Source organism: Sturnus vulgaris, chromosome 8 (assembly GCF_052056855.1).
Source record: "Sturnus vulgaris isolate bStuVul1 chromosome 8, bStuVul1.hap1, whole genome shotgun sequence".
Lineage (NCBI taxonomy): Eukaryota > Metazoa > Chordata > Aves > Passeriformes > Sturnidae > Sturnus > Sturnus vulgaris.
Window position 1 is genome coordinate 1,544,789 of NC_142250.1, and position 27,435 is coordinate 1,572,223.

At 44.3% G+C, this 27,435-nt stretch overlaps 1 protein-coding gene across 1 annotated transcript in view; it reads left to right on the forward strand.

The window, feature by feature from the left end:
* Positions 1-14,797: 14,797 nt before the first annotated feature.
* Positions 14,798-27,435, forward strand: part of TET1 (tet methylcytosine dioxygenase 1) — a 60,591-nt gene continuing 47,953 nt past the window's right edge. The window contains exons 1-2 of the mRNA XM_014883281.2: positions 14,798-17,557; positions 23,535-23,585. Coding sequence (XP_014738767.2) covers positions 15,632-17,557; positions 23,535-23,585 — 1,977 coding nt within the window. The 5' untranslated portion in view covers positions 14,798-15,631. The remainder of the gene's footprint in view (positions 17,558-23,534; positions 23,586-27,435) is intronic.

Genomic DNA, 27,435 nt, shown 5'->3' on the forward strand with positions numbered 1-27,435 from the left:
GAAAAATCAGCGGTTCTAGAAAGGTCAAACATAGTAGCGTTTTGCAGCTGTAAAGATTTTTGACAATTTTTTAGATTTTCTGCAATGCCTGTGTTGAATGTGCTGTATAAGGCTTTCCAGCAGGCATTTGACCTTTTGTCTTCAGCTCTTAAACACAAAAAACCACAAGTGCACTCTCTGAATGCTGGTGCATGGAGCAAGGGGAGAGTGCACACCTGACGCCTGGTGACACCGGTGAGAAAGTTCATGCTATCAGCTTTTCTCTTATTTTTCTGCAGTTGCTCACCTCTTCACCTTTTTGCCTCATGCCTCTTGACCTGGACCTCAAGTATTTCACATACCAATATACATTTCTAAATAGTCTTCTAACACAAGGGAAACCACTCAAACAGATCTCAATACTTGCACAAGTAAAAGGAATCACTTTCCAAAGAAATTGCCAGAATATTTTTGCTTCCTGCTTGTGTCAGATTTCCTTCAAGAGAAACTACTCCTTTTTCCCTTTAATAGATCATAATCCTTAAAATTAAGCATGTGTCAGAGTCAAAAAAACTTCGTGTTGCTGTTTGATCACTGCATCATTTATATATTTGAGAAATGGCTGCTACAATATTAATTCTAGCTAATAACTAAAAAATAGATTTCTGCTACAAAACATTAAGTCCTTATAGCAGAAAGCCTTCAAGCCTTGTTACCTTTTGTAATATACCTGCAAAATTAATATTTTTTTTTGTTGAAGTCATTCTTTGTATGCTTCTAATGGAAAGGCAACTGTTCTGTGAGTTATTGAAGCAGGTTTTTAAGTCACTGTTGATGCCATTTTCTCCACCCAATTTGTATTCTTTTGTGTTTCTGCTCAGGAAAAGCCTCCTCCCACCACAGCAACCATACTGTGCTAACAGCTCCAGCTGTAGGAACCTAATTTACTGATTTCACACAGAACAGCATTGCAACTGCACTAACAGCTGAAAGTCATCAAGTTTCTAGAGTCTCACCACAGACTAGAAAAATCAATAATCACATAGACGGGCTATTACTGCTCTTAGCTACAGGCAGGATATTTCAAGAAGATACTTTGTCCACCCTCATAATGTAGGGAAGGGTGCCCCATGTGTACATACTGTTTAGGAAAGCAGCAAAAAAACTTGCATTGCAAAACTAAACAGAACATCTTGCATAGATATACTAAGACACAAAGGAATTCAGCAATGAGCTTTATGTGCCTAGCTTTATTGAGTTTTTAAAAATACTTACTGGTATAAAGTACTCAAGGTCTGTTTTCTTCATTAGCCCTGTAGTAGTTCATTTGCACCTTTAAACCTCAACATTCTCCCAGTTGTCACATCATCTTTTTCTCTTAAATATTTGCACCTTTTACAGAATTTCTCTGGTGACATCTCTTTTACAACCCATTCTTAAAAGTCAATAGCAATTTTAATGTGATTTGGGTTTCACTCATATGTGATACTATAGCATCCTCTCCCAGTAAAGCAACAATCAGCAGGGAGGACATGAAAATTACAATACTCAGGAGCAGAGCTACAACTTTGAAGAAAAAAATCAAGCAGGAAGGTAGTTTTATCAATCACAATTTCTTCCTAAACTTTTGGTTGTTAAAGAAGCTTCATTTTCTAGATACATGTTAAAAATATATCAATTAAAATAGACTGTCAAGGCTCTAGTTAGCTAAGCTTTCCTCATAGCAGTGGTTGCTGAAAAGATTATTTTCAGTGCTCTTAAAATGCTGGTGGACACCAAGCCCTATTTTGGGATAGCTGTACAAATTATTATCAGGTGTCATGTCCCTGGGCTATAAGCTTTCTAAACCTTTAGACTTACTTCTAGTCTTCACTAATTAGCAATCTGATGTAGTACTTACCTAGTTGCTTGTTCATTTGCCCCAAACCATATCTACAGACATCAGAAGTTTCCCCACAAGAGAACCATCCTTCTTCTGCCACAAAAATCACAGCTTGCAGATTACAACTGCTCTAGCAAACCTCAGTTCCTTGGCACTGTACTGTCTTGAACTCTCTCTACCCCTATCAGCAAATAGACAGAAGTGCTTCTTCCTGAAGTGAGGTGAGCAGGGAACCAAATACAACCACAGCACAGGAAGTACCTTCACCTACAAACACAGTCCTGCAGCAGGACAGGCAGAGCTGAGTGCTGGGAACAGGCTCCAGCCTCAGCCACAGCAAAGGTACAAAGCAGCTCTGGGGTGCATCTAGAGAGAAAAAAAAAAGCTACAGAAGATAAGGCCCAAAACAAAGCTGCAGACAAACCTAAGGGTCACCTAGAAACCAAAGCCAGACACCATGCAAGCCCAGCAACAACACACATCTACACCAGAGCTTAAACAGGAAGCAATAACCGGGCTAGGCCTGAGCTTAAATGGAACTCCTGGCCCACGAATCAGGTGTGTGGGTGGAGGCCCCAGGTGAGGCTGGTCAGGGCTATCCATTAAGCTTTGGTGACACCCTCAGGACCCTGACAGACTCTGTCAGTGAGGACTTTAATGAACAGAAACATTTGACTGATCAGAGTTACTGAGTCTGCAGATACAGTGGGTACCAAACTTCTCCAGCTAAGCAGGTCCCTTCCTTTCTTTCAGGTGCCAGGAAGAGGTGTGCCCTGTGTGACCCCTGTATCACATGGCTTACTGCAAGAGTGCAGTAGACTCAAAGCATCCAAAACTCTTGGGTCTGTACATGCACAAGTAACCATGTCTCAGCAGATGGAGTGTTTACCAGCAAGGCACTACACAATCAGTCTGCTGCCATGCTTTTTATTACAATCGTGCAGTGAAGTAAGGGCCAAGATTTCCAATGAAAACAGAAACTGGCAGCAAACTGCTGTCCACTGCAGGTCAGGAACATCTGTCAGGAAATATTTAGAAAAAATGCAGTGGGCCTGTATAATGAGTATCAGAAGATTAAATCATAGTCCCTTCTGGCCCTATTTCACATAAAATGGTGTTTACACTTAAAGTATCTGTGTTCAGTGTGCCTACAAATGTTAACCTGTTCTCAGTGCCAATCAGGCAGGTAGATACTATCTACAGAACCAGGGCCAAGAAAGACTAAATGAGGAAGTGATTGTCAAAACCACAATTAGAATTTAAGAGTTTCTGCCTTAAACTCATGTTGTTCAAGACTTTACTCTTTCAGATAGTGCCAACTAACAATGCTGTGGGTGCTTTATCTGATCATCAGTATTACAAATCCAAAGGCATTAACAGTGTTTGGTCTGTGTTCAGCTGGATTCACAGGCACAGCACCACACACCAGTGTGGCACAGAGGTCCTTAGGTCACATCTGGGCTGTGAGCAGGCTGGTCACTTTGTCATGCTGGAATCTGAGCTAATAAATGTGAGGCAGGTTTTGATAAAAAAGTGGAAGCTGTAATCTGTGTTTTGTAATCACACAAGCAAACAGAGCCCGAATGTTTCAGTATCATCTTTCCACTACAAGGGAAGCAGGGCCTGGTTAGATCAAATGTGTCCCTTGAAAAGCAGCTTAGCTTTGCAGTGTAATTCTCAGAGCTTTTGGTTTGTGAAGGGCTAAAGTTCACAATCAATCTAACCTTTCTTAGCTTGTACTGATGATGTCTGTGCCTGTTGCAGAGGTCTGATCCAGATGACTCTGCAGGACTAATTTAGGGACAGCCTACCTGAATATTTCTGTTTCCAGGGTCAAGGCCCTGAGGACACTAATAGGTCTTAATGGACCTGACCAGCTGCATCTGGAGTCTCCACCCACATCTTTTGCCATGGGCCCAGGAGCTCTATTTAAGCTCAACCCTGGCTATGAAATTGGCTTTGTTTATTTATAGCCTTAGTTTGGGCTTGGCCTCTTTTAGTCTATATGGGCTCTGTTTAGTATTCACTTGGGTTATACATATTTTTCTTTATTCTGTGGCTTTCTTGACCTGCTTACATCCTGCAGATTGAGTTCCTAGTCGAACTTCAGACCTACCCCATCTTCTGGAAGCTGTTATAATACCTGGCCTTGTGCCTGAATGCAGATGGTGCTCCTGAGCCTGTTCTGTTTACCCTATGTGTGTACAGTGGGGCTGGGCTCTGGCTGGTGAGGTCCTTGTCCTGCTGGCTGTTGTGTGGGGCTCCCTGTCTCTCAGGGAGCAGCTGCCCCTCACAGCTCCCTCATATTTACCACAGACTCGAATTTTGCTAGAGCTGCCTGCAATGTAGATAGAACTCCTTACAGGTTTGTGCACTCTTATTGTTTTGTACAATGTTGTTCTGTTTTATTCATTCTACAGGTAGGAGTTAACTTGCATTTTATTCTGGAGAATAGCATGGGGATAGGAGCACTGTGTCAGACCAAAGGTCCACCAGCTTGAAACCTTACCCAGAAAAATAGCCTGTAGCATATACACAAGGAAGGAGGCTTAGGTAGCATACAGGACACTCAGTGCACTCTTTCAGCTTCAAGTAATGTGTAGTTAAAACAGTACTTCTGTGTTGTGTGGTTTTGGTTAAACTTTCTTCTGTTATTTCTTCTTTAAAAAAAAAAAAAATCCTCCCTGAAGTTTTTTGCCTCTTCAGTTGTGCTGTAGTAATGAGTTCCGTGGTTTGAAAACACATTGTATGAAGTTGCTGTCTATGTTCTGATTACATGTTTAATATACTGCTTTGATATCTTCTACTTTACAGAAAGGGTTATGGTTTCTCTAAACACACATTGAGTGAATGAGTATATCTCTCTGATATTACTTTCCAGGCTGTTTTGTTTTTTAGTGTATTGCTTGGGATTTCATCCAGGTTGCTGCCTTTCTAGGGTGGAAATATTGATGCATTTAGCTGCTCCATGTGCTTTTAGGTATACTTATGTTCTTATGTATCTCAAGTTTCCCTTTGCACCTTTTAAGCAAACCAGAATTACACATTATATTTGAGATATAAGTGGACAAGAGATCTGGGATAAATAATGGTGGCACAGGTTGTTTCCTGTTCACTTCTCCCCTTCTCTTGTAATGAACGCTGGTACTCTAGTTGAGCACACAGAACACTTCACTGCAGCACCTGTGATAGTACCAGGCTCTTTGTCTTGAATGGTAGGAGTTAAGTCAGAGGCTGTGACTTCTATGTTTCACTCCATGTGCTTCACTTTGCATTTTAGTGAAAGGATTTTATCCAGTTTTATTGCCCAGGCAGTCATTATTGTGGGCTCTTTTTCCAAACATTTATACTCAGTTTGTCTGTAGGTGTGTCTGTTTGTTTCCTAGCCTTTAGCATGTTGGTAATGGAGCTGTGATTGTGCATGTTAATGCTTGGGTGCTCCTGTTAACCTGCTTATTCTAAATCAACCTTAGCCCTTATTGTTTGTTGCTTTCCCCCAAGTTAGTAATTTCTTGCTCTGCATTTTATTCAAGCCCACAACCTCTAACTTATTGCCATCTCCCCAAGAAACATATTCTGATTATGTGGGGTTTTATCAAATTCCAGTTCCTTCAACTTTAGCTGTGTGCAGCAGTTTGAGAGCAATAGTTCCTTTACCTCTCAAATCACCTGTTATTTTATCTTACAGAAGTAGCTTGTGCTACCTTGTATTTTAGCAGGATAATCACTTTGGAATTATATAAGCCTTGATATCCAGCCCTGAAGAGGAGATGGAATGGTTACACCCAGCAAAGAGAACTTGTGTGTTGCTAAAATTCCCTGCCACTGAAGGGAACTGCTCAAAATTGAGGTGTCTGTGTAGGTTTCAATTTGTTTCAGCTGCAATGTCTGTGAGCTTGGCTAAGATTCCCAGAGTGAATTCCTCTTTCACTGCCAGGATATGTAGGGCAGGTGGGAAGAGGATGAAGGTGCAAACTGGTGAAGGGTTACCTAGCCACTGTTACTGAGGAACAGCAGTGACAAGGAGTTATGCAGATCTGTGCTTCTCCTTGGTCACGTCACTTCAACAAGCAGAATGTTGGCGTTTAAAGCACCTCTAGGAATGGATGGATGTGGACAGAACTGCTCACTTGTGTGCAGCAGCAAAGCCTCTCTGCAGGCTCACATGGGACTGGGCTGGTTCTCACTTGAAGTGCTTTATATTGCAACAGCTACAGACTTCATAATAAGGAAGCCTTTCTAAAAAAGTACTGCTCCGGTATATTGTTTCACAGATCCCATTTCCAACATCTGTTTTTCAGTCTGAAGAGATGTTAGGTTTGGTGACCTGCTTTTCACAAAAGGCTGTGGTGATAATGAGGGGTGGAAGAAGTCAGTCAGTGGACTGACTCTTCCTCTTACCATAACATTCTACTCACCCGCTTCCCTCTGGGAAGGAGCAGCAAATATCATCAGCGGCTCTTAATGAATGAGGTGGGGGATGGGGAAAGAGCAAGCCTCATTATAGGAGGGAGAGGGCAGCTCAGCAGATCTTCCTTCTTAGCCAGCATCTTCCCCGTGCTCCTGGGAGTGTTTGCTCCACGCGTGGGACGGCCGGGCCCTGCTGGACGCTGGTGTTCGAGGGTCCTCCTGGACGGCACATGTAAGGGGAAGGGGGTTTGTCCCCCGGTGAGCGCCTCTCCTGTCCCAGCTGGCCAGGCTTTCCCTCTTCCAGGCTGAAAAGAAAAGGGATGATTTTACAGAATGCCACCACCGTGGCTGACCGAGGGGTATGCGGCGTCAAACCACAGCCTCCGCAAGTAACGGGATAATTTGCCTTTTCTCTTATTACCGTCATTTAATTTTGTTGTTGTTGTTAAATAACCCCCGGCGTTAGCAGCCCGGCACGCCGACGGCGGCTCTTGTGGGCATCCGTGGGGGCACGGCCGGCACTGTCCCTGTCCCCGGGGCCGTGTCGGGTCACCCTGGAGCGCGGGGACGTGGGTGGGGTGCGGGGGGCGGCGAATCCCGCTCCGGCCGCGGGGATCCAGGGCGCGTTTTGCCGCCTGCCGGGAGGGCTCGGTGCGGCGAGCGCCCCGCCGAGCCGCCCCCTCCCCGCTCCCTCCCGGAGGGTCCGGCCAGGGGCGACGCCGCCGGAGCACCGAGCACGTTTCGCGGCCCGGGGCTGCTCTCCCCGCCTGGGCTCGTCGCGCCATGGGAGCCGCCCGCCCGCGGGGGCCCGGGCCGTGACCCGCGCCTCGCCCCGCTCCGAGCCATGCCAGCATCGCCCCTTCCTGAGAGCTGCGGGCTGGCCGCGCCGCAGCCCTGGTACGTGTGCGGGACGGGTCCCGGGGCTGCTGCGGGCGGGAGGGGGGGAACGGCGACCACCTCTGCTCTCGGAAACCCCACCTTTTTTTATGTTCTTTTTTTTTTTAATGCCTCTGTTTTCTCACTCCTTCCCCTCTCGCTTATCCCCTCGGCCAGTTGCAAAGTTGAGCTCCGGTAGAGTGGGGAGGGGGAGGCAGAGGCACTGCCGTGGCCAGGCTCGGAGCCCCGCGGCTCGGGCCGTTCCGCGGCGGGGAGGAAGGCAGGCTGGGGGTTATTCAAATGCAAAACGGAGTTTGTTGGCCGAAAAAGCGAAGAAGTCCGGTCTCCCTGGCTGTGCTGGAGCGTGTTTGAGCTGCAGCAGCCAGAGCCTGCCTGGAAAAACCCGCCAGGCAGGAGAAGCTGCCTGCAGCCTGCGTGGAGGACAGGGAACAATTAAAAGGGACCCTGCCCGGCCGTAGGGGCCCCCTGCTAGCCGGAAAACCCCGCAGCCCACTCCTGCCGCCCCTTAAAGCCCGGCGAGCGAGGGCTGTGCAGCATCACCCCGTGGAGGTGCCGCTGGTGTGCGGGGCTGGGGCAGCATCGCCGCGGGAGAAGCCGGGCGCGTCCGGATGGGCGCTGCGGGTCCCCAGCGCCGCCGCTGGGGTCGGCCCCATTGTCTGCAGCCCTGGGGAGGGCTCCCGGGGTTGGGGGGCCGGGCCACGAGGAGCCGCTGCCTCCCCCCGAAGGGCCCTGCCTGCCCCTTCCTCCCTTGGGGTCCGCCTGCCAGCACTGAAGGAACCAGAGCCCTGCAGGGCTGTAGTCCCCGGGGCGTTCCTGAGTGCTTGTCCAGCTGCTCTTGGAGCTGGTGGTCTTATGGCAACCCGAGGCTTGGCGCTCCCTGCCGTGCTCGTGAAAGAAGCAGGGGAGAAGGATGTGTTACGCCGAATGGGTGAGGAGAAAGGACGAGGCGGCCTGCTGGGAGGCAGGAGCAGCTAACCTTACAAAGGTATGGCTGCTGGTGCCCGAGGAGCGAGCAGGGGGAACGGGCTGGGTTTGCGAAGGGACCGGGCAATAGTCAAAGGAAACGCGCCAGTTCTGTGCCCAGCCTGTCCTACACTCGGCCAGCCTATCGTGCTGCACCCCAAAGATATTTAAAGAGCAACGTAGTCCGCATCACTTGTGTCTCGGCCTACGTAGCAGCTGCCCAGCGTGGTGAGATTGCTACTCCTTTAAGGAGGAGAAGGGAACGTGGAGCAGGGCGTGAGCGCACCAGTGTCAGTGGAGTGGAGGCGACTCCTGTAAACAAGCTGGCCAGGGTGGCTGCACCAGCGTGTATCTGGCTGAAAGGCTCTTACTCTAGAAATTATAATACAGTAACGGCAAAATGGGCAAAGAGCGCAGCACTAGGTATTTAAATGTGACTGAGTGGATTTCTAAGGAAGAAGTGTTTAAATTTTCAAGACAATGGAAAAACCCGTGAAAACAAGAATAGTAATAGTACTCATCTCTCAAATAATAATAATTCATCCCAGCTGTGCTCAGTGATTTTTGAGTTGCTCTTGTGGAAAGGCAGAAAGCTGTTCTGTGGTGTAATTACCCTGTTTTCATTATGTCAGTCAATGCGAATTAGGAAAACACATGGAATTGGCAAAATTTAGCATTTAGTCTTGGTCTGGGCAGGTAGTCTGGTCGACTGAACTGTAAAGGAGGAGAAAGCTGGCTTATGCTTTTCTGAAGTGGTTGCTTTGCCAGCACAGGGGGTGGTGGGGATTGCTCTTGGGATGAGGGTCAGTCCCTCAAGATAAAGAGTTTGTTGTGCTTGGAGGAGACAGGGGCAGACTGGGTTGTGCAAAGCAGGTTACTGGGGAAGGTGAGATATACCAACGAACTTTGATATTCGTAGTTTCTGTAAGACCTAATTCTTCACTGTGTAGTAATTAAAAATCTTCACTAATCATGTTTTATTATGACTGGCATGATACCTGTGGTTGTTGAAGCTGGCCTAAGCACTTCCATCCTGCTTTCTGTTTTCAGATACTTAAAATTTCAGAACACCTTTCAGGCTGAAATTTTCCAGGCTTAATCTTTGCCTGAAGGTTCTTCCCTCCACCTCCCCCTTCTTTTAGCTGGGTTTGAGATAAGGTGATTCAGTTAATGGTGGTGGGGGTTTTTTGTGGGTTTTTTGTCCTTGTTTTTAAGAAAAAGCAAGCCCCCTGAAGAACAGAGTCATATTATCAAAAAGAAATGCAGTGCTTTAAACAGCATAAATGCAGAATAGAGAGGCATATGATGACTTAGGGTGTTCTGTTTGGTGTGCTTGCTTTTTTATGTCTTCAAATGTATCTGGAGTGTTCTGGTGGATGAGGTTTTTCTTCGATGAGCCTTTAGAAATTAATTGGTGTATTTTTACTTTTTAGCATTCCCCCCGTGAAGGTCAGTGCTTGGCTGCACTGCACATAAGTTAAAGTAAGCCCGTGCTCCTGCCTTGCTGAAGGGAGGACGCTTGCACATGTGGTGTGAGTCTTCACATTGGATTTTTGGTTCAGGTTGTTTGTCTGAGGCTTAATCTGGTTTGTGGTTTAGGCGTGTGCAGTTCCTTGTCACGGTTCTGGTGTTTTTTGGTTTTTTCCCCCTAATCATTCTAATAGAGCTTTTTCTAAACTAGGAGGAGTTGTTTTTTTTTTTTTTTTTTTTTTTTGGTGGTATCTTTTTATCAGTGTGACTCACTGTGTAGGCTCCAAGGTACATGAAGTTATGACACTGCCAAATGCTAACCATGGCCAGGTCCTGCTGAATTCATGGAGCGTGCCTATTTCACAGCAGCCTCCAGCTCCTCACACAGCGGGGTGGCAGCCCTGCCTTATCCTCCAAACACTGGCGCCAGCAAGGACAACAATTTAGAATGAACGTCTTGATGCATCATCCTGTGTTGCTGCTGAGTGGGTAAAGGATTGTGCTTTGTGAGAAACTGAGGTGGCATCCTTCAGTGCCTCTCCCACATTTGTGTGCTGCTGGGAAGTGTTGCCTTAAGCCAAAGTTTATTCTATGTGGTTGAAATCCATCCTGTTGCTTCTGAGTGGCATAGTCCTGTAACATAAAGCAGAAAACCTCTGTGGAGGAAAATGGAGTGGGGAGGCCTCTGTGTATGGAATAATTCACGGTACTGAGATGGCAGAGGAGATGTTCCATTTTTATTTCTTACCCAAAGCCAAATGCCTATTCAAGGATTAAAGAAGGGGGAAAAGGAAAATTAAAGCTGATTCTCTCTTCCTAACCCATTTCCCTTCTTTTCATGTACAAAGTGTTCTGCAGAGCAATGAGTAGATGCAGGGAACGAGGCCAAATTGGAAAGCAGGTTGGCTTTGGTGCAGCTGGGAAGAAGATGAAGATGATATGATATGTTTTGCACCTGAGGGTCAGATTTTTTTTGAAGTCTGTCTTCTCTGGTGTCTCTTGCCTCTTCCTCTAGAGCATTTGTTGCCAGAAAATCAGGTGTTTTTCGATTCTAAATTATGCATCTGAGCTTGTGTGACAGTTTAGTCACATTGTGGCCCTTATTGCTTGGGACCTTCATATTATGGAGTGGCTGTTATGAAAGCTTCCAGATTTGTTTCTCCTAAAGGCAAATCTCAAGGGACTTTTAAAAGGATACCTAAGCACTGAAATAAAATGTATTTAAGTACATCTGACTGTAGTGAAACCAGGTGACTAGTGAAGCTAGTAAGTTTTTTTTTGCTGTACTGCTCTGTTTGTTCAGGGGTCACTTGCCATCTTTCACAGCACCATAAGAAAACTGCCATCATTTTTTATAAGGACACATCTTATAATATCTTTATTTTTCCCCTGCCATCTTCCAACGAGAATCAAGTTATGTAACAGAATCTTGATTGACACTGTCTCTAAAATGAAAATTTGCTTTATCTTTTTTTCACCTATTTGTGTAATGTGAAATATTGTGGGTGGGTTTGGTTGGGGTGGGGTTGTTTTTGTTGTTGTTTTTGTTTTCTGGAGGCATTCTGACATTATGGGGTTAAATTTCTTAATTACTTTGTAGTTAGAATGCTTATTATAATTGTTTGGAATTTTGACCAAGACAGGACTAAAAGATTTAGCCTTTGACTAGCTTTTTTAGCAGTATTTGTTGAGGATTATAGCAGTCAGTGGAATTGTTCCAGATTTATTACCATGAATGAGCAAAACTTGAGCAACTGACCTTAAAACCAGCTTTCAGCTTTGCACATGGATTAGGAGAGATAAGTTGGCTGGAGTAACAGCCAGCTTCGGGATGCACTGATATTATCTAGGGCAGTGCCCTGCAATACCTCCTGTCACCTATTGTCACCTATTGTCACCTCTTCCATCCTAGAGACGCCTGTGCTCCCCTGTGAGGGCAGGCACGGCAGGTCTCACCTGGTTTGGCTTTCAGAAGAAAGCATTGAACTAAGTTTGTTTCTCTCCAGGATGAGAGAACAGTGACAAGTTAATTCTATTGCCCCATGAGGTTTATGTTTTTTTAATCCTGTTGAGTCCACGTAGATGTTTTGGAAATATAATTACTTGCTTGTTGTGAAATATGACCAATGTGATAAAGCCATTTGTTGTCCTTAAGAAGGGGCACGAGATGATTTGCAACTGCTGCAGATATCAACAGTCCTTGCCAGTGCTTTAAATGCAAAAGGGAAGGTAAAATATTTCCTAGTGTTACAGGAAACAAAACTTGAATACTAACCTTGCAGCTACCTAATATTCTGCTCCTAACTGTGGAAGAGGAAAGAAAGAAATAGCAATGTAACTTACAGGACAGGTTATTTAAAATGTCAATCTGTTTTTAGCTAGCAGTTAAAGTGGTTTTGGCACACTAGTATTCAAGACTAGGGGTTTTTTAATGGAAACAGAGATCTCTTGCTGACAACCATTTTGCCCAAGAGTGTAAGATCACCTTGCAGGTCGGGTACTCAAAGTCCCACACAAATATAACTAAAGTGAAGCATTAAACCCCTACCCCCAAAAAAATTTCCTTTGGGGATCTGTTCTGAAAAACCTAAAGTCACTCCAGTGACAAAATCGAAACGAAACAGAAGTGTTGCAGTTCTTGTGACCCTGTGTTGTTATCTCTGAGTCAGACAAAGCCTTTGCCATCTTTTATAATGCAGCATTTAAAGCCAAATTCTTTCTGTAGCAAGAAAAAGGGAAGTCTTGAACCACTCTGTTCATAACCTCTCTAATTTTAGCCTTGAAGAGCAGCAATGCTTTGGCATTGATAGTTTTCTACATTCTTGCTAGACAGGTATGTTTCTCTCTATTGGAAGAGTAAAACAAAAAAGACAGAACCAACCAACCAAAGAACCCCAGGATGATCTTGCCTCTTCAGTCCTGAAGCAACTATTTTGCAATTTTCAAATGGTGCAATCACAGAATGGTTGGAGTGGGAAGGGACCTTAAAGACCCACTCATTCCAACCCTGTGCCATGGGCAGGGACACCATCCACTGTCTCAGGTTGCTCCAATTCCCATCCAACCTGGCCTTGGACACTTCCAGGGATCAAGGAGCAGCCACAGCTTCTCTGGGCACCCTGTGCCAGGGCCTGCCCATCCTCACAGGGAAGAATTCCTTCCTGTTATCTGTTGTGAACTTGCCCTTGTTCACCTTGAAGCTATCTCCCCGTGTCCAATCACTGTCCAAATGCAAGTAAAGACATATTGTCATGTAATTGTAGTAATGATTTTAAAAGTTAACAAATTATTTAAATTAAGCTTCTGATTGGTAATTTTGATAGTTGTACTTCCTGAACTTTGACAGTAACAGTACCAACTACTTGTGTAGGCAAACAAAAACATGAGCAAAGCATCCTTCACATTCAGTGTTCTCGAAAATGCAGGCACTGTTTCCACTGCAGACCTTCTGTATTGTCTGGTAATTCTGTTTCTGCTTTAGGGCTGATAAAGAGAAAAGACTTTATCACTTCAGTCCCCCTCCTGATTCACACATTGCCATGGTGCCTGGCCTTTGTTGCTGGCTTGCTTTCTTCCTTGCTCTCCTGGCTCTAGGCTCTGAAAGTAGCTCGCATTTCTTCTCCTGCCGCTGTTATGTAGCTCCTCTGCTAATGGCTGCAGATGTGCCTGCTGCTTGTTTCCAGCTGGTTTTGCAGCCCTCCAGGCCGTCCTTTGGAATGAGGATCCCACTCTCTGTCACAGCCCCAAGAAAATGGGGAGGCTTTTGCAGGCTGCCAACATCTATTTCATGGACCTGCTGATGTGATGCCCTCTCTGATTCATGGAGTGGCTCCTAATGGCCATGTCCCCCTTCCCCCATTTGCCTCCAGAGAGGGGTAGGGGGAGGAGAGTACTCGGATTACCTTCAGTTTCAGTGTTGTATTTGTTTTAGTATTTCCCTGTCTGACCCAGCTTTTATAGAGAGCTTCTGTGGGAGCTGTTCAGGTCTCTTCTGTGACCTTTGAAGTTTTACCCACGGCTATAAACAACTCCACGTGCCTACTTAGTCTCTCCAGGTTGGATGTGTTGGTGTGGAGGAGGGATGCTGTTTATTTTATTCAGCTTGTTTATTGTGTGTTTGGGTACTGTTCTCTGAGCTGATCTGAGAAGTGTTTATAGCCTTGTCTCTTGCAGCACTGCTGGCTTTAAATGGTATTTGTGTGTGAAAAAACCTGCTGTCTCATTAATCATGTTTATCTGATATGCAATCTGAAGATGTGATACAAGATAATCACATCATGTTTAGATAAGATGGTTTGTATGTTGTAGTACAGAGGATCAGTTGGCTTGCTACAGCTGAATAAACAAAGAGCCAGGCTTCAAAAATGCTTTAAATAAGCTACTCCAAAAGAGTTTGGGGAGTTTGTTAGCCTTGGTGGGTGCTGTGGCCACTGGGCAGCCTGGCCAGGGCTGTGACAGAAGCAGGCTGGCTGCCATGTGCTGCTTTGGGGAGCAGCAAGCTGGTGGCCCACACAGAGGCCATGTGAGCCTCTTTTGGGGCAGTGCTGTTTGGGTTGCATTAGCAGAACTCTCCCACCCTCAGCAGAGCTCAGACCAGGCTGTGGGGAAGTGCAGCCTCCATGAGGTCACTCTGTTGGCTTCAAGGTGGGGATTGAGGTCACAGGAGGGAGTGGTGATGTCAGGAGCCTGGTAACACTCTTCTTTCCTTTTCTCTTTCCCTTTCTTTTACTTCCATTTGAGACATTTACTTCCATTTAGACGTCATCCCCTTACTTTGTGTTCTTCCTTTTCTTGGCCTCTTCCCATCAATGAGAGGTGCAGAAAGCTTTAGGAATTCAAAGGAATGATGGTGAAGGGATGGTACCTCTCTGCTGGAGACTATAGAGCCTCTGGCTCTGCCTGTTCCCTTTTTAAGGCTGCTCTTGTCTACCCACATGATCCATTCAAAATAGCTAAAGAAAGCTTTAAAAGCCTTCTACAGGTACTTAAAAAGCACTGTGTTCTCAAAAATATGTACTTGTGAGAATTGCTTTACTTTAAAAACATCCATCCCACCTTGAAGGAAATTGGTTTGGAGCATGAGAAATTTGTTTTATCTTTCAAGATTGGTTCAGTTGTGTCCAGGCAGCTGGGAGACCTGTGCATTGCAGTTGTGTATGGGGACAAAAGCTTGGGACAGATGTATGGTGGTTTTTTTTGAAGGTAAATTTATTAAGTTGTAGTGATGAAGCAGAGACATCTGCCTGGCATAAAACATCTGATAGAGACAGGCAGTATGGAATCAAGGGTTGGAATGTAGTACAGTGTGCTGTGAAGTTATTGTAGAAGATAACGCGGGGAAAGACCAATTCTTCCCTGGTCCAGTTCCCCTGTAATCCCAGAGATTGATCTCTTTGGGGAGCTAGTTCCTGCTCCCATTTTAGCTGGAATTGTACCGTGCTGGACTGCCAGAGGATGCTGAAAGAATGATAGATGCCCTGGTGATGATGTATTGGGTATGAACAAAAAATAAACTCAGCTTTGTTCTTTTGTTCCCAAATGTCTTTACACTGAGAAATATGAACCTCTCCTTACTCAAGGGGAATTTATTGGTTAATGAGCTGTTAATAATATTGAGAAAACTCAAACATTTTAGTACTGACATAAAATAATACATATGTGATGTTGCTTGGTCGTTGGAATTCAGTTTGCTTCTTTGTTTGTGTTGCAGGCCTTTAGGCAAGCTTTTTATTTTGTAGTATACTAATATTTTCAAAGCTTTTGTGCTAGTTGAACATAACACCCAATACTGCTATTTCTGATTCTGCCTCTGTATTTTTAAATATTAAAAATGGTCAACTGAATATATGTGCACCTTTTATTAGTTAAAAGTATGTTAATGCTGTTTTGTATCTCTTTCTGTTTCAGAGTTGACATTGTATGAGCACAGAAGGCAGCAATGGGGGTATGCAGTTTTCTACTGAAGAGGTCTCTCAAGAGCTCATGATTTTTTTCCATCTCTCCTCTTAACATTCCTCCTGCTCCACAGACATGGCTCACCATGCGAGGCCTTCCAGATCAGCCAAAAAAGAAGAGTTAGGCAAAAGGAAAACTAACCAGAGCAAAAAGAAATCTAGCCAAGTGAGAAAGAAACCCACAAAGACTTCCACAAAAGCTGTTAGTTCTGGAAAAGGTAAAAAGCCAGTGCAAGAAAAAGATGTTAAGAAAAAACAGCCAGAAAAGAAATCAATCATGAGCTCTTCAGGTAGACTTCTCAGGAGCAGTGTAACCAGAACCTTGTCTGGAGCATCTTGGGTGAGTTTGGAGAAAGCTGACAATATCCTTTTTCACAACCAGGATTCTTTCAGCATCAATGGCTTTACAATGTCTCTCCGTAACCGATCCTTCTCCCAAAGATTGTCCCAAACTCCAATAACTGCAAAACCCAGGAAAACTACACCACAAAAAAGGCTAGAAACAAAAGAAAAACATGAACAAGAAGCCCTGGCAGTAGTAGAAGATAAAAACGAGGAAACAGATGAAATAGCTTTGAAACAAGATTTAGCTCAAAATGAGTTAGCTCTGCCTGTAGAAGGCTGTCTGTGTAGTGCAGGTGAAGAGCCTCTTATCCCATGTGCCAGTCAGGATGAGGAGGTAGAAATACCTGAAACAGATGACTCCATTCCCAACAGTCAGGGAGCTGCTGATGGTACAGAAGCTTCAGAGGTGAAATCTAAGCATGAAGACCTGCCCTGTGAGCAGGTACCCAGTGATCTTGGTACGGGTACTTTGGCTGAAGCATTTGTTGAAGGTGCTGCGCTGGTGCTTCCATCTTTTCCTTCTGACTCTCTAATTGCCTCTGAATGCAACTCGAAGGTGCATGCAGAGACCCCCTTCAATGTGGTGCCTAACAGTACAGAACCTGACTCCAGCTCTGTTGATACCTCAGACCTCAGCTCAGCAGTACTGATAGAGTCAGTCACACTTGCCAAATTCCACATTGGAGCAGGGTTGGACATGGTGCTACCTAAGGGACAACAAGATGTGGATTCTGCATCTCTCGTTACCTCTGAGTTCAACTCACAAGAACATTTATTCGAAGATGCAAGGTCACTTGCAGATTCCTGCTTGAAGGCAGGCTGGGGTTTGGAATCTGAGAATAAAGACATTGGTTCAAATTCCAGTTCTGTAGCTGCCTCTGAATCAAATTTGCTTTTACATTTTGAAGGTGCTAGCTCACTTGCAGAATACCCCATGAAACTGGTTGTGGATTTTGTACCCATTCACAAAGAACTTGATTCAAATTCAGATTTGAGCTTCACAAAAGAGAATTCAGAATTTGACACAAAAAACATATTTACAGTATGTGAACCGGTCTCCAATACCTCTTTAAACAATATTGAAGTAGAGGACATTGAACAGCTTGTTAAATGTATTGATGCAGAGACATTAATTTTGAATTCAGGATATGTCCCCACTTTATCTTCAGACTTAGAAAAAGGCACAGTTGATAAAATTTCAGCTGAAAGCTCTGGACAATTCTCTGCAGGTTTTGTTTCAGAGTTGCCTTCAAGCGTGGAAATCTCTGCTCTTGCCTCAGAAAAAGCCATAAATGCAGATTTGCCAGCTGACTCAAGACTGCAGCATAATGATTATTCATCACAGCTGGGAAGTGTCGGAGTAAGCTTGAATTTGGTTCAGGACAACGTGAGCACCAGCACTGAAGCAGTTCAGGCCTCGGGGCTGTCCTCTCTTAAACATCCAGCTGGTGATTACCCTGTTCCATATTCATCTCTGCTCCCTATGCTGGAGAAAAAGAAACGAAGGCGTTGTGGAGTGTGTGAGCCCTGTCTGAGGAAAACAAATTGTGAGGAATGCAGCTGTTGCAGGAAGCGCAAAACCAGTCACCGGATATGTAAAAAGAGAAAATGTGAAGAACTGAAAAAGCCACCACCACCAATCAAGTTACCTTTTGAGGTAAGACCAAGAAGTTGCAAATTCAGTCACTCTTTTGAGGCTTGAGGTGCATCTTAAAGTTCTGCAAAGGGAAATGCTGGCCACATTACAGCTTGAGACAGTTCAGGGCTGCTGTTGGTGCTAACAGGTTGTACAGTAACTTCCTCTTCTCATCTGCAGAAGTGTAGCTTAGAGTGAGCTGGAGTTAGTCTTGTTCCTGTTGTGTAAATCTGTAAAATCAAAGGTAAATATGGCCTTAACTCTGTCCCAGATATTGGTGTGTTGGCCGAAATAATGCATTAATTGGAGTGCATGAAGAAATGAGAAAGATTTAAGCACAAAATGTGGGGAGGAGGGAGATTGAGGATAATTTTAGGAGACTGAATTACTAGGGGGAGTGTTGGCATTTTAAAATGCTGAAGGCTAAAAGCAAAGGAAGGCAGGTTGTCTGCTCTTTGGTTCAGTTAAAGTAATTTGCTTGTGGTGACAGATTTGGTGGAAATCAATTTTTAAACTTCAGGGCCGAGTTGTAGCTGCATTTTCCCCTTTCACATCTCTCTGCCTTTCTAATTGTCTATTCTTCTGTTTCTCTCTTTTCACTTCTCTTTCCTCTCTCCCTTTGTCTTTCACCACATTCCCCATATATACTTTCTTTTTCTGTGTGTCTTGCTCATTTTTCTGACCCATCAGCCTTTTATAACCCAGGTGATAACTTTTGGAACAAAGAGGAGGGGAAAAGACAGTCTGTATGCCCATGTGATAACAGCACTGACCTTCTGAGGGATTTCAGTTTCAAGATCAGGTAAGTAGGGAGTTGAACATAGATTTCCCACATCCCAGCTGAATTCCCTGACCTCTGAGCTGCAGTGAGACTCTGCACTGCCAGGTCCTGCTGAGAGTGTTCTCTTCATATGATCCAATATACCTGAACCACAGAGAGGGAGAGGCTGTCTTGGTAGTTAAATCACCAGGGCATTGGCCTTGGGATGTGGGAAACTGAGGTTCAAATCTCTGCACCAGTGTGTGCTCTGAGTGGAGCAGTTCACACTGGGGAGAATGTAAAGCCTTTCTCAAGAAAGGTTGCTCAGTTTCATTGAAATTGTGTTCTTACAGCAGGCAGAGATCTCAGGAGAGCTCCTGTTCTCCCTGCTCTGTCCTGGCAGAGAAGTCTGTTCTGGTTTTAAGGTGGGCAAGCAGAAAGAAGAGTCCTGTAGCAGTGAGGGGATGTGATATATTCCCCTTTGTGGGGAAGAATATTTTAAGTTGTATTGTTTAGGGAAGTTGGCTTAAACGGTTTGGCTCAGAATTCATTCAAAAACCTCTTTGTGTCTCAACTGCTCCCTAATGCTCTTAAAAAATAAGTGAGGAGCAGCTGTAATGTGACTTAAGATAAATATTAAAGCAATAAAGGTGGTAGGGGCTTACCCTATTACTCTGACTTTTAACAGCAAAAGACGTTGTCCTTTTGCATATGTAATCAGTGGGATTGAAGAAAAGTTCATGGGAGAGGATTCATGGAGTTTTGAGGTAGGAAGTGATCTAAAAGCCATGTTTTAAAAAGGGTTTTGGCAGGGTCAGTGAAAGGAAGCACTCCAGCTTTTCTGTCCACCTTTGTTTTCCAGGCTAGACATAGTTCTTGTTGCTCAGCCTGACCTTCTCCTTGCAGATTAACTTTGCCCCTTCACCTTTGTCCTCTCTGGGCACTCCTTTTACTTTCTTTATGAGAGATTCCTTGTTTTTATTCTTTTCTTTGGCAGCTTTTATTGTGGTGTGCTTTTATTTCATTAGACTGGTCACGTTCTGTATGGTGCATTCAGAGCTGCACCAGAGGCCTCCTTCATTTCTTGTAAAATTTTGTATGAAATTTCAGGGTGCTTCATGGAGGAAATGAAGTATTCCTGACATTTAAGAACATGTCAGGTATTTTCTTATAAAACTGTATTTGAATGAAACCTGGTGCCTTTTCAGATGTTCCTAGAAAGAGGCCTTGCTTTATTTTCAGTCTCTAGAAACTGTGCTCTGAGGAAATGAGATATATTTCTAGAATGTTACATCAGCTCTTTCGAGGTGTTGAGATACAGGGGAAGGTGCTGGGGGTTGAGGAATGCTGTCATTCAGTTTAGCAGCTATCCTTTAGATAAGATTGCAGGGAATTCCATTGTTTCCCCAGACTGGTAGTACTGGGACTTCTGTGACAGTGATGTGTTTCAAATAGAAAGCAGCTGAGGAAAACAGAAAACCGTAGGTCTCTGTCCATGGTATGGAAAGTGAACATAAATAATTAAAAGAAACGAGGTTGGCTTCAGTGTTCCTTGTTCAGAAGAGTCATGCTTCTTTCTCTCGTGTTGGTGGAATGTAAGCATTTTTGGAGGTGATTCACTGGGAGGAAGAGTGTAGGGGGATAGAGCAGGAGCATAGTTTAGACGTTGGTGTTTTCCCTTAAAGGAATTCTCTCTTACCATTCTAACTAAAAAACTGCAAAAGCCCTAGTGAAGTCAGTGAGAGCTGTGTGCATTAAATGGCTGTATAGGCACTGTGGGGGCTGGCACACTCCATACCTGCTGCTTAGGAAAGGGAAAGTGGTGCTTTTAAAAACTTCTGTGGATTGACAGTTGTAGGGAGTAAGGCCTGGCTGGTGGTGGGAGCCATGAATGTAAACTGAAGTGCATATTCCTGCACCCATGCCCACGTGTGCACAAACACTCAGCCCTTGGAGAATATCACTTGCATGTTTGGATCTGGCATTAGTTAGGTTACTGTTATTTCCATTAATTCACACGTTATCCAGATAAAGATTTGAAAACTATGTTGGACTTGAAAAATACCGTTTAAAAATAACAGCTACATAAAACCTTCAGTGATACTGTACCTTCCTGAATGTAATGGGTTTTGCAGGGATGTGACATCATGAAAGTCTGCATAAGGCATTGTGGGCTCTAGTTCTCAACCCCTGTGTGTAGCAATATTGTTGCATATAATGCCCCTCTCCCTGAGGAATTCACACTGTGCCTGTTGGGTTTGGAGCTGGTAAAGAAGAATCCTAAAATATATAAGGGAAAACATTTTTTTTTTTTTTTTTGCTTACTGAATTTTTTGAAGGAGCAGCACAGTAAATAAAATGTAAGGAAGCTTTCATAATTAGAGGCTTTATCTTGGGTTTCTGTCCTTTTCAGAATGAATAATGCAGGAATAGTTCACAGTGTTTGTTTCAAGTTTGAGAAGCTTACCCACACAGGATTATGATGCTGCCACATTTTTGTCTTGTCTTTAAAGACCTGTAGTCAACAAACTGACCAAAAAAACGAGGTCACTGAATGTTAGTTCACTTGGGTTGCCCAAGGTGTCTCGAGACATCTTATTTAATAGCTGTAATCTAAGTAACATAAAATATTAAATAACAATAGGGGCCTGCTTGTCTGTGGGTTTTTAACACACTGCTGAAAAACCCAGACATATTAAAAAAGGATGCTGCAATTCAAGTTGGTTGGGAACTTTCCAGTAAGCCATTCCTTGAATGGAAAATGCTGAATGAACAGGAACCTTTCACAGCTACTGTCTTAATGCCACTATTTTTGGGGGAAGTTTCTCAAGGCTTGAGAAATAAAATTTCAGTTTAAAACTTGAAAAGGGGACAAGAATTTTTAGAACATGTTGGTGGTAAGGGCTTTTTGCCTGATGCAGACCAGGGACTTGAACTTTGGCCTCCCACATCCCATCTGTCTCCTCTTGAATTTTTTAAAGTTTTGCTCTGCTTTGGAACAAAACCAAGTGCTGAAATCTCAAAAAAAAAAAGAAAAAAAGGAATTCTTGTTTTCCAGCCAGGCCCAGCTATAATCAAGAAATTTAAACTTTGTGGTATTTATTTTACAATAGACTCCAGAAATATTTCAGCCAGTTGAATTTTAAAATGAGTGCACATAAGTATCATACTCGGGAGTGTTTTTGAGAGTTTTGTAAGGGGATAGCACACAGCTAGAGGAGTTTGGTAATGTGTGTGATGAGCAAAGCTGCATACAGCCTTTCCTACCCCACAGATGCAGGGCAGGGAGTTGGAGTTGTGCACTTTATTCTTATTTTATTTACATACAGTCTGTGGGAGTGTAAAATAATTACAACTCACAGTACTTTGCCATTTCTCTGTGTTCCTGGGTGTGGACTAAATGCAGCCTAAATTACAGTGAGACTGATTAGTTTGTGTTGTAGTTATTTTCAGAGGCTGTTTTTAACAAGTTGCCTCTTCACTGCTCCTTATTCTCTCTGTTGGTTCTTAAATATTTTTTTGGGGAAATGATTTGAAGAGGTTTCTTTCCTCCCTTGTGTCTTAGGGACCCCTAACATGAGGTTACAAGGAGGCCTGAAACTGCTGTCCAGTGCGTGCACCAGTCTGGGGACTAAATCAGAATATGGGGTCTTAGGTCTCTAAGCAAACAAAATACTGTTCCTTTTTCCCCCCCTGTATTGTAAAGCATCTTAAATAGCCAAAACTACGAAGAAGAATCAGATCACTAAGTGTATGTGATTTCCACTCTCTCATTTTTCATGTGTGAAAAGACCCTTGCAGACTTGAGGTATTTGGGAGAAAAATACAGATCAGTGGTTTAATTTTATGTTATGCTAAATCCTATTTAATATATCATTCTGGTGCAACAAATGAAGAGCTTAGATACAAGGTAGCATCAGATAACAAAAAATGGGGAACAGCTCTCTCTGATTTAATTGCTACACTGGGGAATGAGCTGAGTCCGCGTCTGAGCATTTCTGCTATTTCACTGATTTGAACCAATAATGACATTACAGTGTAGCACTAGATAAGAAAACAGATTGCAGTTTGTAGCTGATGAAAAGCTGTTCTTACTGGTTTTTATCTTTTTGGTGCATAAATCCACGGCCAACGTTCTGGTTTAGATGTCAACTGCGACTTGTTTCAGTGGCGCTCCGGTGAGGGCAGTGTTAGAGACGTGGTTGTTTGTTTGCTGTCCCTACTTAGCGAATGTCTGTGTGATCCAGGAGGGCTCGCTGTGACACCTGCGACAGCTGCGGCCCCTCCGTCCTCCTCCCATCCGATGAACGCTCTGAGCAGGTGCAGTTGTGGGACAATAATTGCACTTGATGTTCATACGGTGGCCGTTCCCATCGCAGCCCGTTGGCGGTGGATCGGTTGTGTTGGATGCCGTAGGAATCGATGGAGACAGAGGAGAATCTTTCTCCGGGGCTGCGGTGGGAGGGCAGCGGCCGCCGGCTCTTGGGTCCGGTGCCCGCTGGGCTCCTGGCCCCAGGCTGAGATTTTGGAGGGAGCTGCTGCAACGTCGCTTTTCCTCGGCTCGGGAGAGCAGGTGAAGGCAGGCAGGCCCTGTGGCCGTGGCCGTTCCCACTCTTTTACCAGGACGGTCCGGCCGCGGAGCCCCAGCGCTGCTCACGGGGAGAGAGCGGGTCAGGGCCGTGCCGCCCGGTGCACGGCGCTGTGCGCACGCGTGCGGGTGCACGGGGCCGTGTCCTCGCCTGACCCCGCTCTCGTCGCGGCCCTAGCCGAGCCCAGCGAGCCCGGTGCCGGTGCCCGGGCCGGCTGTCCCGCAGCAGCGCCCGGGCCGTGCCCGGCTCCGGGGGCGCGGCGGCTCCGTGCCGGCTCTTGCGGGCGGCCGCGCCGGCAGCGCCTTTGTTCGGGCGGGAGGCCGCGGGGGGGCGCTGCCGAGCGCCGCGCTGCGCGCTCCCGCGGGGCCGCTCGCGGCGCGCGCCCGCGCGGCCGCCGCTGCGGCAGGAAGCAAAGATGGCGGGGCAGGGGCGCCGCCGCCGCCGTGAGGGGGAACGCGGGGCTCCCGCGATGTGAGGGGCGCCGCGGGGGCGGCGGAAGGGCCGCCGGGAGCCGCCGCCGGCCCGCGCGGGGGCCGCGTGTAAAGCACTCGGGGTACTGCAGAAATATCGCTGTTCCATAATAAAAATCGGAGGTGTCTGCCTGCCTTTGTGACCACAACTTATACTCTGCAATTTGATGTTTTTTTAGGTTCTAACAGAAAACAAAAGGCCTCAGAGGAGGAAGCAAAGAGTTTTAAAGGTAACCGATGATTGCTTTGATATTTATCCCCTCTCATTTTGAGCAGCATTTTCTTGTCATACAGCCCAGGAAGGCAAAGGGTTAAACGCTGGGTAGCGGCGCTTTCCAGCTATTAAGCAGATTAGCTAATTTTAAAAGCACAGAACATGTCCTTTCTTTCCTCTTTCTCTCCAGCATGTTGTAGACATATTTAAACCTCCCTGCACAAGTCTGCAGAGCAAAAGTTTGCTTTCCCTTGCATTGAACGTTCCCTTTAATTTCTTCTGTTCCTAGTTTCCTACTTCCAAAGGTAACACTTAAATGTTTTTAGCATACAGCTTTTACGGCATCTGAAATTTCGGGTGAGAAGTCAGCGGTAAACTGCAAGCCAAGTTAACAAAAGTAGAATTTTTATGCTTACTTTACTGAAGTTTGATTTTTTTCTTTCTTTAACCTTTAGAATACCTCAGCTGAAACTGAAAATCCTGTAAACTTACAACAACCTTCAGTTTTAGTGGTAACATGTTCCTCCCACACTTTTAAGATGGCTATCTTTGATAACAAAAGATTGGTCTTTCAAATGCAAGCATCTTAGATTTTATACCAAAATACAGACTTGCTACACTCATGGTTAGTGTTTTGGGTTGTCTATTTTGGGGGTTTTTTTTAAGTAATAGGTAGTATATAGATATTGCTTTATTGCTTCTCTCAGTTAATCTTTAGAATATTGTGAATAGAAATAAGTCATTAATTCTGTTGTTTCAAACTAACGTGTTGGAAAATGGATGGGGCAAATAAGATGCATGATATGGGTAAGATGAAGCTAGTGAAAATGCAAACAAAAAGTATGTTGTTAAACTTCTTTGCTGAACTGTTTTCTTATACCAGCTAAATCTAATAAGATAGTTTAGTATTGTTTCAGTACACTAAAATTTCAGAAGCTATTGGATATACTGGATTTGATAAATGCTGACTGGTCTGTAGTGTCATTTTACTTGAAAACATCCCAATTTCTTAACAGTTGTGTTGTCACTGTTGCATATTACAGAACCTTTGGTCAGACCAACCAAAGTTAAGATTAAGTAAGGAGCAAATAACCTGTCCAGCCTCAGGGGTGTCTGTCTTTCCATGCAGGGTAGTGGTGCAAACCATCTGCCTGTGTGCTAACACTAGTTGTGATTGTACAACACTAGTAAATGTTAGTGGGCTTTTTTTTGCATTTAAAAAGCCGTTAAAATATTACTTTTTTTGTTGTTCTGGGTATGATTTTAGTTACTCATTTTAATACTGCTGCTCTTTGTAATATACTATATGGTTGTAGCTAAATTTGAAGTGTTTGCTCGTTCCGTGCTGTAGACAGTAGCATGCAAAATAAGGAATGTTTGTAAAGCAGTCAGTTTATAATGTATAATTGGTCTGAGTTAAAGTGTGGAAAATGGGGGTTTTTTCTGGTCACAGACAGATGCCTTGTGTTGGGTGTCTGTCTGCAGTCGTGGCTCATGGTTGGTCTTGAGATTTTCCTCTCGAGTTCATTTTGCCACTGTTTGTGATTTGATGGCCCAGCAGGTTGCTATGTAATATGAGTCTGTCATTCCTCTCCTTTCCAAAAAGCCTTCTGAAGAGATTTTTTTCCACCCTTGGCTCTTGAATGGAAAGGCTTGTCTGGTTCTGTGTGTGTAGTATCCATGTCAATCACTGGACCTGGGTTGATCTCTGGTTTGACTTTTCCTGTGCCTAGCTGATTCCGTGGTATTTCCTCTTTGGGTTTAGGCACTGTTCTTTGTGTTTTCTAGTATTTGTATTTGTTTTGTGGTGCTGAAGTGTATTTCCTAAGAGTTTGTCCAGTTGCATCCACCAAAGAAGGTGTAATACCTCTGAAGGCATCTCTTGGAAAGCTTTGGTTTTGGATGGGAGAAGGGAGGCCGGGCATCTTAAGTTACACAGCAGCTCTGTCAGCTGTGATAAACTTTAAAAAAGCTGCATAATTTTCAGACTGCTTTACTGGGGCATTTTTTAGTCATGTGACATTATATGACTTTAACTTGGCTTTTGCTGCTGGTGGGACAGCTGTGTAAAGTGGTGTTGTCTTATCTGTTGAATTATGACTTCACTGTTTGATTTTATGATTCGTAGTGGCTGAAGGCATCTGACAAGTGACATTTTCAAAATTTCAACAGGATATGTCTTTTTTTCTTTGCATTTTCTTCAAGTAGTATTCTTAAGTTTCTTAAAGGAGGATTTGTAGTAGTTTCTTCCAAAAATGTGATGTTTTGGGTTTTTTTCTAACTCCTAAGTCTTGATAGATGCACATTTATTTACTTTGAGGGCTCATGTTCTAACTGTGCTGCTGAGGACCAAGCCATTCACAAATTGTGTACAGGGGAAAATAAGCAGTGCTTTGCAGTTGTAAATGGCTTGGACAGATATAAACAAGACTAGAAGTGATGCACACTATTATACTGTACCTTTTGTGTACTATTTATAATTTTCCATACTCGTGTCTTAATGCTCCTTTCTGGTTATTGGGCGACTCATTTAGGAAATTCGTCTGTGCCATAAATACTGTATTAGGTTCTTCATGTTTGTTTTGAAAGAACATCTGAAATATTCATCACTTCCAGCAAGCAAGTGCTCATTAAAGAAAGAGTCTTTGTAAGCTCACAGTAATGGATACAAGGAAAGGAATATACTTGGTTTTCCTTAGGGTTTATATTGTGTTCTTTTCCCAGTTAAGCAGACACTTCTTTAATTTTTTTCTTGGTAATGGAAAATCTATATAGAAGAGATTCATACTTAAAAATTCATTTGCCTGCATTTCAAAAGTCACATTATACACTCTGCTTCACTTGACATCATCCTTTTTAGCCACTTAGTGGTGTTCTGGCTCAGCTTGGGCAGTGCAGTGCAGTGCACCTCTTCCTAAGGACAGGGAAATGCTTGCAGTCACTTCAAAGTTCATTACCACAGGGCTTAGAGGAGTGGGGCAGTCAGGGAAATGCACCCTTGGCAGGTGTAGGCAGCGCTGGGACCGGGGAGGAGCCCTCCCCACAGACCAGGAGGGATCTGGTGGGGCACAGCCCCTGCTTTCCCGGGGGTTCTGGGGAGCCAGGGCTGCCTTTTGGATGGCTCCGGGTGTTTGTTACCCTAATGGACATCAAAGAAACCCAAAACAACAACAAAACAAAAGGAGGAATTAAAAAAAGGGAGGGGAAAAATAGCGAAGGGTGTGTAGGAGGAATCCAGCATGACACAGGCAGTGCTGAGTGAGTTTTGTGGCTGCCTGCACAGCCTGTGCTCTCTGTTGTGTTTGCGTGTTTCTGCATAAACACTGCAACGGTGACGGTGCCTGCTCACACTCTGTAAAATCCCCTCAGCTGAAGGCAAGCCAAGAGCCAGACATGACTCAGTATCTGGGACTCGGGGCTTGTTTATAAACATCCTATTAGGAACATGAGTTTCATTCCCATCAAGCCTGCAAATAGCTGATTGAGCACCCTCTTAATTTCTCTTCTTCACATACACAAAGCATAGTCTTGTAAAAAAAACCAACTTTAAAACATAAAGTTGGCTTGGCAGACCTGCTGTTGCCCTTTTTATGATGCAGTTTTAGTTTTGCAGCTTAAACAAACTAAAAATACACTTTTTTGATCAAGGTCGTGCATGTGTTAACAAGATTTAGGAAAGCAAGTGCTAAAGTTCATGATAATGCTTGGAGTGAGCAAGGATTGAACTGATTTGGAACATTTATTCTAAATTATGGTGTATATTTTTAGTGCAGAATATCTGCCAAAATGTTTAGCTGGATGAAATTAAATTTTATTACTTTTTTCCCCTTTAAACTGATACATGAGCAAGTCAATGGATGGAATTG